We start from the raw sequence: 15,271 nt of genomic DNA on the forward strand, positions 1-15,271 counted from the left end.
GCGTGTCAGCTATGTAGTAGAGCTTTCAGCCTCCCGTGCTCCTAGTAGTCCTGCTCACCGAGTGTCCTGTGAACAGAGGAGTGTTCCCAATATCAAGACATTCAGACAAGAAAGTCACTGCCTTCTGGCCTTGTAAAAATGTAGGCAGGATTTTTTTCATCAGGACTGCCAGCTCCCCAATAAACAAGACAAGAGACTTATTAATTTTAAATGCTCGGCCAGTAGCTTAGGCTTACTGTTACCTGACTCTTACAACTTAAATTAACCCATATTGTTTAATTTACATGCTTCTGTATGGCTCATGTCTTGTTACCTCATTTCTACAAATCCTACTCTCTCTGTGGCTGGCTGGCAACTCCACCCTTCTTCCCTACCTAACTTCTTCCTGCCTAGCTATTGGCCAGTTGGCTCTTTATTAAAACAATGAGAGCAACACATCTTCACAGTGTACAAAAGGATTGTTCTACAGCACTTCTCCCTTTTTTGTCCACTTTAAGAGGAAAATTTTAACTTTCACACAGTAAATTATATGCAACAAAGACAGTTATCAAGTAAGAATTACAGTTAGAATATCTAGTCTGTTTATATTTGGCAGATTTGGATAAAATATTCTATTATCTTTGTGAATTTAAAGTTTTATGCCTAATAATTTTTTTTCAAAACTAAAAAAAACTATTAAGTCTAACTATTTTGTCTTTGAAAGACCCCAGAAGGATGTAATATTACACATTGACAGGGGCATCTGGCTCCCTGGATAGTGACTCAGAGTTCCTTTGCAATGTTGGGGTATCCATTTTCGGCCTTTAGGCCTAGTATATCTGACATATTTCTCAGAAGCAGGGAATTTTGAAAAACCTTGTCTAGGCAAAGTTTGAGAATTGCTTACTTATGCTCCTGCTGGACCATTTTGGACAGTATACTCTTCAGCAGTCAGAGCAAGGGCAGTTTCTTGCCCAAATGGTTAGCTGTTATTACAAAGTAAGAAAACTTCATATGGAGGTTCTTTGATGCCCATCATCATCTTTTGAAGTAAATTGGTGCTGCCAGAAGGAGACATTTCTCACTGTCATGAAAAGCCTAAAGTTATTAAATATCTTAAAGCCATATTCTGTAGGTCTCTGAAGTGTTTGAAGACCATTTATCTATCTAAATATATCTGTTTAACCTTGAAAACATGCCTAATACGGCTACACGTTTGATTATCGTAGATGACTGTATTTCGTAATTTGAGGTTACATTTTTAAATGAACTGCATAAGCACAATACCCCAAACAAGTAAAATCATATATACAATATAACAAAAGTAACTGTAAATTTGTATCAGTAAACCAGAATCCTTGCCAATGTAAAATACATCTGAGGTTAATACTTATCTTTTTATTGTATGTTCCTGTATTCTCCTAAATGATAACAAACATCCATAACCAACAAATAACCAAAGACCATCCGTCCCATCTCTAGGAAATGTTCTCTAGACTGCTTCCTCTTGTCTGGGGGCAAAGGGATCTTAAGGGGTCCCTGAGAAAATTGGGGTAATGGAAGGACCAGTTGTAGCCTCTGTTGATACAATTGCCTGCCAAGATTCAGGAGGTCTTCCCTGATGAAACCTGATCCATATTAACCTGGAACATCCATGGCCTTTTGTTTCCAAAGCACTTTTGACTTCCGTTTGATAAAAGTAAAGTTCAGTCATAAAATTGCTAGGCTGTTTGTTTCAGCGGTCTTCCTTTCAACTTCGGGTCTCTTAGCGGCTGTCTTTTGCTTATCAGCAATCAGAAAATTCAAAGTCAACACAATAACATACAGGATCCAAACTCCCTGTATATTTCCCAATCTGCATGACTAATTCTTTTCTCAAAATTCCAACATTTTGTTATCTTTGGGAAATCTAAATTGCACTTCATAGATAAAGTATGGATTTTATTTTATTTGCATATATTGAAAAATTTAAAAGCCATTCTTTGCTTATCATCTCATTATTTATATATCTATATATTACTTCATTTCTCTTTAAAGACTTTATTATTTTTAAACTACTTACTTTTTAAATGACTGTCTATATACTTTCTCTTCTTTAAGCCTAAGCAGATTTTTAAACACACTGTACCCTGTTTCGAGGTTTTTGTTCTCTCTGAACTTGCTTTATTGCATATCTGTAATCTTTTCTGTGCTTGTGAGCAAAATCTTAAACAGCCATGGCTACTCAAGCACGCAGGCAGCTGCCAGGAGACGTGTCTATACCATGGCTGGCATGAGACTAGGAAACAGTGTTTGACTCTGTTTCTGTCTGTTTAGAACCCTTTTTTTTTTAATTTTTTTTTTTTTGTAAAGATTTATTTATTGTGGATACAGCATTCTGCCTGTACATACGCCTGCAGGCCAGAAGAGGGCACCAGATCTCATTACACATGGTTGTGAGCCACCATGTGGTTGCTGGGAATTGAACTCAGGACGAACTCAGGACCTCTGGAAGAGCAGTCAGTGCTCTGAACCTCTGAACCATCTCTCCAGCCCCACATTTAGAACCATTTTAAAAGCTTTCTTAGGCCTTATGTGGATGTAGGTGCAGACCTTGGGCGCCATATGGTGGCAGACTTTTCTGTCCCATCAGCCAGCTCCAAAATAACTACATAGACTTATTATTAATTATAAACGGCTGGCTGATAGCTTAGACTTGTTACTAACTAGCTGTTACAACTTAAATTAGCACGTGGCCTCCTACATGTCCTTCCTCTGCGTCTGGCTGGGACTCTGCCCTTGTTCCCAGCATTCTTTCGGTCTAGCTCTCCCATCTAACCTTTTTCTGCCGAGCTGTTAGCCAGGTGGCTCTTTATTAAACTAACGAGGGTAGCACGTCTTCCTAGTACAGAAGGGTGATTCCACGTCTCCTTGTTCTATAGTTTCTGTCACACAGTGCAAAACTGCCATGTGAAATAATCCCATTGCCTTCGGTCGCTGCCTGGATACTGGGTATAGTCAGTATCTGGCCTTCCTGGGTTGGCAGTGAGTTTTGTCTGCAATTCCACAAAGCTTTCAGAACAAACATTTTCGTGGCAGCAGTTTGTTTTTGTGTCTCCCCTGGAGTAGTGCTCCAGTGACGCCAACTCAGTTCTTGTTAGACAGCCTGACACATGCTGTGAATCATGTACACACACCTAGACAGAGCCTGCCACGTTCCCCTAGAAAACACCTTCCCTTAGGTCTTTTGGTTAAAACCTAATAGGTTGGTTGGTTTTCTTCTCACAGTTGACCTACATAGTTTTTTAAAGGAAGATTTGATATACAGTAAACTTAAAAACTCAGACTTTTCTTTTGAAAAGATAGATCTGCCTATCTGCCTACATGGACTCTGTGCTCATTCATGGCCACCATGGAGTAAGCAGTACCTAGCTCATTCTAAATGAAGCAGATACTGGTGTTGGACAGTTCTTGCTATCCCCCAATGTATTTAGTAATTTGCCTTTTACATTTTGACACCCCCCCCCCGAGCAGTAAGTCAGACTTAGGGTTTCAATGGTGATTTAAAAAAAAACAAAAACCAAAAAACCACAGACCTGAAAAAAAGCTCCTTGGGAGGACAGGGTTTATTTCAGTACAGTCCTCAGGCCCCACTTGATCCTGAGAGCAGCCAGGGCAAGAAACAGGAAGCAGCTTACTGGTTTGCTTCTCCTGGCATGTTCAGCTTGCTGCTGTCTTATACTCTAGGACAACCACCTGCCCTGAGGTGGCAACACCCACAGTGAACTGGGCCTTTCCACATCAATCGCTAATCAAGAAAGTATACTACAGATTTGCATATAGGCAAATCTTACGGAGGCATTTTCTTAATTGAGGGTCCCTCTTCCCAAGTAAGTCTACTGTGTTGAGTTGACAATAAACTAGCCAGCGCTTAAGGAATCAGGGGAAGAACTCAAGAAAGGCGGGAACCTGGAAACAGGAACTAAAGCAGAAGCCAGGGAGGAGTGCTGCTGCTAACTGCTTCTGCAGCCTGGGACCTCCTGCCCAAGGACGACCGCACATAGGGCTGGGCCTCCTGTGTAGTTCACTAACCTAGGCATTAAGATTCCCTCTTCCTACTCACATCCTTCTAGCTTTGTGTCAAGTTGACAAAAAACACCCAGCACAAAATCATTCTTTAGTGCACATTGAGCAGTAAGCACTTACGTGCCAAACCCTGTGCTAAGCCCTGAAGATGAAGCAGGGGATTCTAGTTTCGTGAATATATTCTTTGGGACAAAGTAGTTAATACATAAGTAAGCACATGTGGAATGTTGTGTGGTGAGAAGCTCTGTGGCTAAGGGGACATGCAAGCGTGTTAAGAGAGAAATGCCAGCTGAGGACTGACGCTGTGAGCTGGAATATAGTTAGGGTGGGCCTTGAAGAGTCTTAAAGACATACTCTGAGAGTGGTGCCAGCATGCACAAAGGTTACTGTGAGGTATGAAACCAGGTAAGGACTTTGATATGGGGGCAAGTGGCATATTCTGACTTGTGTAGGAGTCCCTTTGACATTTGGTGGTTGAACACATCACAAGCACTAGTCCATAGATGGTGGTGCACACCTTTGTCCCAGCACTCTCTCTGAGTTCCAGGACAACCAGCGCTAAGTAGTGTGTGTTGTCCCTGCCACCACCATCACCCCCCAAAAAAATTATATCAGGGACAATTGTAGCAAGTGGTGGAAGTGTCTGGTATACAGAGATGAACTAGAGAGAGATGAGAAGGAATTAGGTTAACTTGCAGGTCACATCCTCAGGCTCCTCTTGGGTACTTAAGACTTGAGAAGTAAAGGTCCAAAGAAATAAAGGGGGTACACTGACCCTCTGAAACCGCACCTGGGGTCTTTAGAAGACCCAGACATGTGCATATCACTACTTGGATCTGTGGTTTGTGTTTTGTCTCTTTCCTTACATGATACTCGGTTGAATTCAGTGCTCATTGTTTTTACTAAGCATCCTAGAATTGTATGTATTTGTAGAATTTTATAATACGGGGGAAATACCATACAAGATAATGTTAAATTCATTCTTCAGAGTAAACCCAATGAATTCCCTGTCTTAGCGGTGAAATTTATGGGGCACGGGAGTGGCTGGAGAACCATGCTTTGGTTTGATTTTTGGTTTTTTGTTTTGTCTTTTTGAGACAGGGTTTCTCTTTGTAGCCTTGGCTATCTTGGAACTGCGTCTGTAGGCCAGGCTAGCCTCAAACTCACATTCTCCTGTCTGCCTCCCAGGTTCCGGGATTAAAGGTGTGTGCCACCACTGCCAACTTGTTTTTTGTTTGTTGTTTTTATATTTTTAAACCATGGCCTATAAAATGTACATTTGCTGTTTTCTTTGAGTAATGCTACTTGAGAATGCTTAACCTCTAGACCACTAACAAGCAGATAAAGCCCAGGACAGAGAACAGCAGTAATGTCAAGGTGACTAGTTGTTGCAAGGAAGGCTAGCTGTATAATGGCAATATTGAGACATGCTGAATAGCATGCTATTTCTTTATAAGTAACTGGTCATTTTGTTAGAAATATACGGTTGCTGCTATCCAAGAGCTTAATTAATTCTTTTTTATATAGGAAGATTTCCAGTCAATGACATATGGATTTAAAATGGCCAACAGTGTGACAGATCTTCGAGTTACAGGTATAAACCATTTACAGAGATAATTCACAACAATAATTTGTGTGTTTTGCATGCTGATTTGTTTTAAAACTTTGTTTCTCATTCTAGGAATGCTGAAAGACGTGGAAGATGATATGCAAAGGAGAGTGAAGGTGTGTTTTCCTTGCTTTGTTTAGGACTTGTTTTGTTTTTTGAGACAAAGTTTAACTCTGTAGCCTCGCCTGGAAGTTAGTATGTAGACCAGGCTGGGTTTGAACTCACTTCACCCTGCTTGCCTTTGCCTCCTTGGTGCTAGGGTTAAAGGTATGCACCATCAGGATCAGCCAGGCTCTTTTTAAAAGTGATAGGATTTTTAATGGTGATAGTGATTTTTGTTGTGAATTGGTTTTGAAATCTTCAGAAGTGTGTGTGTATGTGGTTGTGTTTTTTGTTTTGTTTTTGAGACAGGGTTTCGAATCTTACTCTGTAGACCAGGCTGCCCTTGAACTCAGAGATCAGTCACTCTGCTTCTGCCTTCCAGGTGCTAGGACTTTTAAAAAGGCGGTCGCATTGTGGCCATGTACTTTGCTTCTGCTATATGTATTGTTTTAATACCTGCTTCTTTTCACAATCTTTCTAATCTGTATACAAATACCTGCATAAAACATCCATAGGAAAAAGGGAAGTACTGGACACAACCTTTTTCTATCTTTCAGATATTTTTTGTGAACATAGATTTTTGTGTATTCTCAGTAGATTAACTTTTTCTTGACTTCTCTAGGGTTGTATTTGTCTTAATTTATTTTATTTTTTAATTTTAGAGTACTCGAAGTCGACAAGGAGAAGAGAGAGATCCAGAAGTTGAACTAGAAGTAACTGCCTTTATTTTCTCTAGAGAATGTCAGGAAAGCCCATCTTTAATGCTGTAGTTCTCTGAACTGCATTGCCATTGATGGAAGTCTCCTTACAGTATTTCTTTAACTGGACACTGCCGAGGACTTAATTCCTCTTGTGTTGTTATCTATAGAATGGTAATACAGCTCTTTTGAATATGTTGTTTCAAAACTTCAGAATTTCTGGGAAGTGGGAACTAGAATAAAAGATTACTTTTAGATGTTTCAAAACTTAGCAAAATCAAAAATTTCTATATCAAAAGTTGCTGAAACTTTCAACCCTTTTATAACTGCTAAATTCATGTTTTTGAGATAATGGCCTCGTTCTGACTTTGGATTAAAGTCAGTCCTGTTGCTGATGCGTACAGTGTAGTTTCTTTCCTGTTTCAGAGGAGGAGGCTTTGTTTACTAGTTTTTGGTGGCTTGTTTTGGGGCATTTAAAAAGCCAAGGAGAGCCCCTTTTACTGTAATGCTTTACTGACACAGGTTAGGAGTTGCAGTGCTACAATCAGCCTCTGCAACTGGGCCTTTGCAGGCCCTGCTCCTCACCACACTCTGTCTTTACAGCACCAGCAGTGCTTGGCAGCATTCAGCAGAGTGAAGTTCACACGCGTGCTGCTGACAGTGCTCATAGCCTTTACTAAGAAAGAGGTAAGAGGATGCCATGATTGGTCGGTTTTGGACAGTGTCCTCCCTGCTCTCACAGTTCTCTGCCCTTGCTGCGCTTGCACCACAGCCGTCGTTTTCTTTAGTTAGAAGTTATTATTGCTTTACAGTTCTGTCTTTCACACACTGAAATGTCTTATGGATAGATAATATTGATTCAGGTCAGTCTTTTTTTCCTGGATTCCCTCCACCCCATATTTGTAAATGACTGTATAATGTTGGGATTTTTTTTTCCTTGTTACAGTTGACTGTATCTCTGGTCATAAACAGACATATTTACCATTTCATTTTTATCATATCATAAGATACAGATTTGAGGGGAAAATGCTTTGTATCCTGTCAGAATTTGGGCATCATGCATTAAGTGAATAATTTGTGAGGATCCGTGTACTGCAGTGTGCACGGATCTCAGCGCTATTGTAGGACCTCTCCCTATGTGTTAAAGTGTGTTTTTGGTGATTTGTTTGCTAGACCAGTGCTGTTGCAGAGGCTCAGAAACTAATGGTCCAAGCAGCAGACCTTCTTTCTGCCATCCACACTTCATTGCATCATGGCATCCAGGCCCAGAATGGCACTACCAAAGGAGGTAATTCTCCATGTTTACTCTTACTTGTATTTTCTTACTACATAGCAAAACATGCAATATAGTTTGCCCCGACTTTCATTTAAGTCAGTTTGCTTCAACTTTGGGGTGTTTCCTCTTAATACTTAAGAGTGCTTTAGGCTGCTTTGTTGATTTAGTCTAGATTAAAAACAGTTGGTGGAACTTGGCCATATCTTTCTTGTACCTTACTGTTGGACTCTATATGTACCCTGTCTTTTGTTTTTACTATAGATGCCAGCAGTAACTTGCTTTTTCATCATCTCCTTTATTTCTTTGAGAAACCCATTACAGTCGTTACATAGTCTCGTATTCCTGAGGTTCATGGTACTCACGGCTGCCTGTCTTCACACTACACTATACTTGTGCATGAGACTCTGAAGAGTTTTAGGAATAGAGTGCTTGACATGTTGGTACCATTCATATTTTGTATGTTAAATGAGCTTTAGCAGGAACAGTGTATCTCTGCTGTAAAATTCCCTAGTGGGTCAACATTTTAGAGTGTAAAGCAACACCGATTATCCCTAAAACTCATGGGATGGTTTTTGTATTCGTGAGATTATTGAGGTGTAAAATATCCACAACTCTGAAACACATTATGATCTAATTCTGGAAATGTTTATAAAATGACTCTAACATGTTAAGGTAGCTTACTTGTGATTACAGAAATTCTGTGTTCATAATTTTCTTCTGGGCATGTTCTGGGGAATTTTCTTCGTTGTTTCGAGGTGGATATATTCACTATCACTGCGGGTACCACCATTCCCTAGGCTGGGTCCTGAATCATGGAGGGTGGAGAAAGGGGCCTGAGAGCAAACTTGCATGCATTTTATTCTCTCTGCCCTCTGCTGTGGATATGGCAGCTGCACCAGGTTTCTGCTGCCTTGAGTTCCCTACAGTGATGGACTGTGGCCTGCGGTTGTGAGCCAAATGAGCCTTTCTCACCTCGTCAGGTGCTGCTCTCAGTGTTCTTTCTCACTGCGGTAGGGACGGCTGACACTGGGACAGTATCTATTACTTATTGAGTTGCCTGCTTGTAGGAGGCCTAAACATCTATGTATAAAGAACGTAAGAGCATTCCTTGATAATTTCAGACTTAGTTTAATATTGTGAGAGTGAGTGAGGGTACTGCCAGTTTCTCCTGCCTCAGCCTTCAAGTGCTGGGCTTGCAGGTGTCTCACCGAGTCCCAGGTTCAGTTTATGCTGCCTCGTGTGTGCTAATCAAGCACTCTGCCACAGAGCTCTCTCACCCAGTTCTCATCTTAACTTTTTATCGTTGTTCTTTAGTTTTTACAAGATGCGGTTTTTCTGTGTAGTCCTGGCTATCCTGGAACTCACTGTTTAGACCAGGCTGGCCATGAACTAATATAGATCCACCTGCCTCTGCCTCCTGAGTGCTGGGATTAAAGGCGTGTGCCACTACCACCCAGCAAAATGTAACTTGCCTAAGTTAATTATAAATGGGAGCAAAGCTTTTTTTTCCCCACTTAAAATGATAAAGACAATGAATATAGTTGGGAATGGGATTTATGTATGTAATCTTTTTAGATACAATGGATTTGTGAAACAGCTGTCCTAGGGCTGGAGAGATGGCTCAGCAATTAAGAGCACTAGTGGCTCTTCCAGAGGGCTGGGTTTGACTACTCGCACCTACATAGCAGCTCACAACTCTCTGTATCTCTGGTCCTGGGGATCTGATGTCCCTCTTCTGAACTCCATGGGCAATGGACACACGTAGCGCACAGGCATATTTGCAGACAAAACATGGATACATACTGAAACAAACAAAAAAACAGCCCTCATAGAGCCAGAGAGCTATCTTGATTTTTCTGTTCAGTCTCAGGAAACCACTGACCTCTTTCCAGTGATCCCTTAGGACACTTGTACAGAAGGGGGAATGAGCAAAACTTGGGACAGCTGGGAGATTGGAGAGATGTCAGAGGTTGAGAGTGCTGACTGCTTTTGCAGAGGATCTGGGTTTGATTCCCAGCACCTGTATGGTGGCTCACAACTGCCTGTAACTCCAGTTCCAGGGGTCAGTCTTTAAACTTCATGCTCCTGAATGCACATGATTCACATAAATTCTTGCAGGCACACATCCCTCCATCCATCCATCCATCCATCCATATATACATACATACACACACATTTTTTAGGCTTTTGTGATAGAAAAAGACTGTATTGCACATAGAAAATTGAGATGGCGGTGCATGCATAAGATTACTTTAGTGAAGGAGCGGTCCTACATAGTTAGTGTCAGAGTGAAGCAAGAGAAGTGGCAATAGGCATTAGGATCCTTAAGAGTTAACTGATTGAAGTGGAAACTAGGTGAAGCATTGAAGGCGAAGCTCCTCTTGTCTGAGAGGGTACGATTAGGAGAAACACGGTGCATGAAATTGCCTTTTGAGATGTGGGATGCCAAGTAGAAATGCCCACTGAACAGCTCAGAAGAAAGCTTGTGGGCTAAGGTTTTCATCCGAGAGTCTGCTCTTGTCTTGGTCTCGTATAAGGATGATTCATGTAAGTTACTGCCAAGAAAGAGATGTTATATAAGATGTATAAAAAACATGTATAGTCATATTTGTCAAGATGCAGGTCATACAGTGTTGTATTCTGGAAAGTCTGTTGTTTCAGGGGGGCCGTTGGACTTAGAACTGGTTAGCTAGTCACTTATTGGTGACCCTCCAGGCAGCTCTAGATGTTAGGTCTGCTCTCAGACTGGAGATCAGACTCAGCTGTTATCCCTGGCCTTTGTTGAATGCCTGCTGCTATAGTCTTTGGCTCTAATATCTACCACCTTCATGTAGCTAGGAAATACAATTTGATGTTACTAAATCTCATTCAAATTTATATATGGATACATAAGTTAGTTGTAAATTATAAAATTTATTATACTTTTGTGATTAGAATTTGGAAATGGCTTTAAAATTTGGGCTTTTTTGTTTTATATTTAATAGTTTTCATTTTAAAATCCAGAAAGATACTGGAAATACTACTTTCCTCTTTCTTCTATAGACCATCCCATTATGATGGGTTTTGAGCCCCTCGTTAACCAGAGACTACTTCCACCCACCTTCCCTCGCTATGCAAAAATAATTAAAAGAGAAGAAATGGTCAACTATTTCTCAAGATTAATAGACAGAATAAAAACAGTCTGTGAAGTTGTGACCTTACCAAATTTACATTGTATTCTGGTAAGTATAAAACTATATTCTGGAGCTTTGGGTGAAGTAAGAGGATAGTTTGCCACTCTAGAGACAGACTGACAGAACAGTAAGTAGCTTTGGGGTAGAGTGCGTATGCACACACAGAACACAGTTAATTTTCGTAAGGATTTGAGACATTTTTAGAAATTGATAAGCTAAACTTAAGACTTTAGGTCATTTTCATTATTTTGCCTTTATAACAGATAGTACAAAGATGAAACCTTTTTATGTAAACCTATACAACATGTACTGTCTTTGTTGAGTGAGAACATCTTTCTAATTGGAAGCCGAACAAAACTAAAATCTCGGTGGTGAGTGGCTCTAATCCCAGGGACACTGAAGCAGAAGAAGCTTGGGTCTTGGGCTAGCCTGGGCTATGTAATAAGACCTTAGCTCAAGGCAAAACAATAAGCGAAGGAAAGGTCTGTTTTGAGACTATTACACAACAAATGCTTCCCATACATTTCTGCAGTGCTCTGGTATACATAAGTCAGATTTTTTTCCTTAATACTTAGACCTGATACTCACAATTTCCTAGTTTTGCAGGTTTCCCAATAGTTACTTATTGATCTTTTTCATACACATTAAAATAGTTACCATTAATTTAACTTTCAACCATCATTATACTGTCTGTTCTTGGGTCAAATGTGACTCATCCCTAGTGACATACTGGCACAGCAGGGTAACTCCTTAGTTTTCTTCCATCCTTAGGGACTGATTTGCCTTGTCAGTAGAGGGAGCTGGGGGAGCCAGGCCTGGGCTGCTGGGGCTGTGTTAAGAGCACATAGTAAGAGAGGACAGATGCCTCTCTGAAAGGTGTCAGGCAGTGCGTGGTGGGCAGTGTGGATAGGAAGAGAGGGAGGGAAAGGCTAACAGTCTGTGTCTGCTGTGCGCAGGTCTGCCATTGTCGAGGTTCAGATAAGTGTCAGGTGGCAAGGCGTAGTTACGTGTAAGGAAAACAAACTAGATTGACAGGTATAGCTCCAGGCTCAGTGAGAGACCCTATTTCAGTAAGATGGAGAGCTGTAGTGGCATTTCATTTTTATTTTAGTAAATAAAGCCTGCCTGAAGTCAGAGTGTAAAACAGCCACACTGGCCAGCCTTACAGACCAGGCCGCAATAACACACACCTTTATCCCAGTAGCCACACTAGTTTGCCATAGAAACCGGGTGGTGCATGCCTTTAATCCCAGTGGTGCACACCTTTAATCCCAGCCCTAGAGAGGATTATAAAATGGGAGCAGACTCAGTCTCAGTTCCATTCTGAGATTCCTGGAGGCAGGATCGCCATTTTTGGACTGAAGTAGAGGTAAGAGCCAGTAACTGACTGTTTGCTTTTTGGATCTTGAGGTTGAACTACAATTTCTCTGTCTTGAGTTTTTATTAGCTATGCTTCAGGGAACTATCAATGAAGAGACCGAATATTGACTGACGTCTGTCCTTCACATGCATTTACAGCTGTGTGCTCACATGCACACACCTACACATACACACATTAGAGTATATTTGTTGCACTATTTATGACTTGAGAAACGTGAAATATTAAATTTTTAGTGGTGACTGTCCATTCTATGAGATGAGTAAAATAAATGCCATTCAGCCACTAAACAGCTGAGACTGATTTTTCTGTCCTGCCTACCAGCTCCCAGATATCCACAGAGAGACTTTTTGTTAATGATGAACACTCAGGCGATAGCCTAGGTTTGTTTCTAACTAGTTTTACAACTTAAATTAACCCATTTCTATTAATTTATTTTCTGCTTTTCTTTATTATCTCATCTCTGCATTGCCCATCCTGCTCGCTCTGCATCTCATGGCTTCTCTACCCTTCTTCCCAGCATTCTCTCTGCCCTAAAAATCTTTGCTACCTACTGACTGTTTAGGTTTTTATTAAACCAATCACAGTGACATATCTTCACATAGTGTAAAGGGATATTCCACACCAAAACAGTGTGTCTAGTGAATGTCAGTTTTACGTTTAAGGATATATGTCCATTGCCCTCACAGACACAGAAGATAGGCTTTGGTAGCATGCTCAGTACAGCATGCAGATATGCACATGCTCACTGTGTCTACTTGACACAAGCTGACGTCGTCTGAAAAGAAGGACCTCAGCTGAGAAAATGCCTCCACAAGATCCAGCTGTAGGACATTTTAATTAGTGATTGATGGAGGAGAGCCCAGCCCATTCTTCATTGTGCCTTCCCTGGACTGGAGACCTTGGGTTCTATAAGAAAGCAGGCTGAACAAGCGATGAGGAGCAAGCCAATAAACAGCACCCTTACATGGTCTCAGTATCAGCTCCTGCCTCCAGGTTCCTGCCCTGTTTGCGTTCCTGGCCTGACTTGCTTCAGTGATGCAGAGTGAAGTGAAAGCATATGAAGCCAAATAAACCCTTTCCTACCCAAGTTGCATTTGGTCCTGGTGTTTCATCACAGAAGTAGAAACCTAGCTAAGATGTCTGGGGTGTAAGTAGCTGAAGAAAAGCATACTTAAAATTTAGACTGAAGAAGAGAAGCCAGTAAAGGAGCTAGAGTGAGTGTGAAGACAGCAGGTGTAACTGGAGAGTGCAGGTTTGTTTCCTCTAAAAGGAGTTAACGCACTGCATGGATGTTATAGCAAGGGGTCATAACTAGAGGGAATTCCAGTTAAAGGAGAGAAAGAAAACTAAGTAGGCAGGAGTTAGGTGAGTGCCCTCCTCCCTCTGCCGTCATGTATGTTAGACACTGTTCACAGCGAGAGGATGTCAGAGTCCCTGATTACTACAGCTTTGCCCTGATGGTTTGGGCTATGATGGCTTTTCTAATGCCATCTCTGATATTGCTGAGTGCTGTTCTTGGAAGATTCATACTCTGCTTTGGAAGCTGAATGGAGCCACAGGCTGTCTGTGATACCTGCTTTCCATGGTGACATCTCCTGGGAACACACATCTCTTTTGTCCTCACTGCCAGTCTGCAGCAATTCATAGGCGTTACAAAGTCCACATGCCTAGCTTTAATCATTTCAAATATTAAAATTTACACATAATAAAAATGGAAAGGTTGAAAAAACATAATAAACTAGCCACTGTCTCTCAGTTTTTAAATATTAATGTTTTGTGTATTTTCTTGTCTTTTCTCTCTTATGTAAACCCATATTTCTTGGTCTTCATCCTAAGTAATACCAGTTGTCTGATTACTGATAGTTCTTTTTTTTAAGATTTATTTTTATTACTTTAAATTATGTGTATGTGTTTTCTGTGTGTGGGTATGTACACATGAATGCATGTGTCCTTGAAGGCTAGAGGTGTCAGATCCCCCTGGAATTGGAGTTGTAAGCAGTTGTGGTTGTGAGCTCCGAATGTACCGAGAAACACGGTTGGACCCTCACAGAGAATGTGCTCTCTTGACCACTGAACCCCTTACCCCCAGTATTTACTTTTTTTAAATAATAGCTAAAGTTTCATTATCACCTAGTTACTGTTGATATTGTTTTCTTGGTGTACAAATGTAATGAGGGTGTGTGTTTTGGTCAGATCTTGAAAAAGGGTTTGCAGACTCTGTCGTTAGCCCTTGGTATAATTAAACATTTTCTATAAAACTGACTTTTAATTCTTTATCTTATTTTAACATTAATAGGATATTATTTCCAAACAAAATTATACTTTATATGCAAACATCCACTGCTTTTGTTTAATCTATTAACAATACTGCTTTTTCTATATCTATTAGGATTTTTTCTGTGAATTTAGTGAACAGTCACCATGTGTTCTTTCAAGATCTCTGTTGCAAGTAAGTTTCACTCTTTTATTGATGGATGAACAAAATGTAGTTGCTGTTAAAGGTGTCCCCTAGGTGGCGCTGCCTTGTTTTGTTTGTCTGGGCCTGCACTTGCTCTGTGAGTGCCGCACTGCTATGTCCCCAGCTCACTGAAACACTGACTCAGGGCTTATGCTGGTCATAAGACAAGCCTCAGGAGTTCTCTAACAAGTGAGATCACGCAAGAGCACTTGCTTTCTGACCAGTTAGAGTCAAGGTAGTATTCAAGAAGAGGAAGGTAACCCGGGGGAAGTATTTTAAATATTGTGAACTAAAATGCGCATCAGTAACTCACAGATCACATGTTTTGAGGGAGACTGGAAACATTTTGAATTAAATAAACTTGGCTAGACATGTGGCTTGTGATTAAAGTACTTGCTGCACAAGCTTACAGCCAGAGCTTGTATCACTGAGCCCATAGGATTATTGGGTGGGTATGGTGGCTGCCTCTAATTCTAGCCTTGGAAGGTAGGGACAGGGAGTCCCCAGAGCAAGCTGTCTGGTAACACTAG

At 40.9% G+C, this 15,271-nt stretch overlaps 1 protein-coding gene across 5 annotated transcripts in view; it reads left to right on the forward strand.

Moving 5' to 3' along the window:
- Naa35 (N-alpha-acetyltransferase 35, NatC auxiliary subunit) overlaps positions 1 to 15,271 on the forward strand; it is a 47,284-nt gene that overhangs the window by 11,959 nt on the left and 20,054 nt on the right. For all 5 annotated transcript variants that reach the window (XM_057787013.1, XM_057787015.1, XM_057787012.1 and 2 more), the window contains 7 exons: positions 5,572 to 5,638; positions 5,726 to 5,769; positions 6,418 to 6,468; positions 7,057 to 7,140; positions 7,627 to 7,741; positions 10,772 to 10,950; positions 14,673 to 14,732. In XM_057787013.1, the coding sequence (XP_057642996.1) occupies positions 5,572 to 5,638; positions 5,726 to 5,769; positions 6,418 to 6,468; positions 7,057 to 7,140; positions 7,627 to 7,741; positions 10,772 to 10,950; positions 14,673 to 14,732 (600 nt within the window). The remainder of the gene's footprint in view (positions 1 to 5,571; positions 5,639 to 5,725; positions 5,770 to 6,417; positions 6,469 to 7,056; positions 7,141 to 7,626; positions 7,742 to 10,771; positions 10,951 to 14,672; positions 14,733 to 15,271) is intronic.

Source organism: Chionomys nivalis, chromosome 13 (genome assembly GCF_950005125.1).
Source record: "Chionomys nivalis chromosome 13, mChiNiv1.1, whole genome shotgun sequence".
Lineage (NCBI taxonomy): Eukaryota > Metazoa > Chordata > Mammalia > Rodentia > Cricetidae > Chionomys > Chionomys nivalis.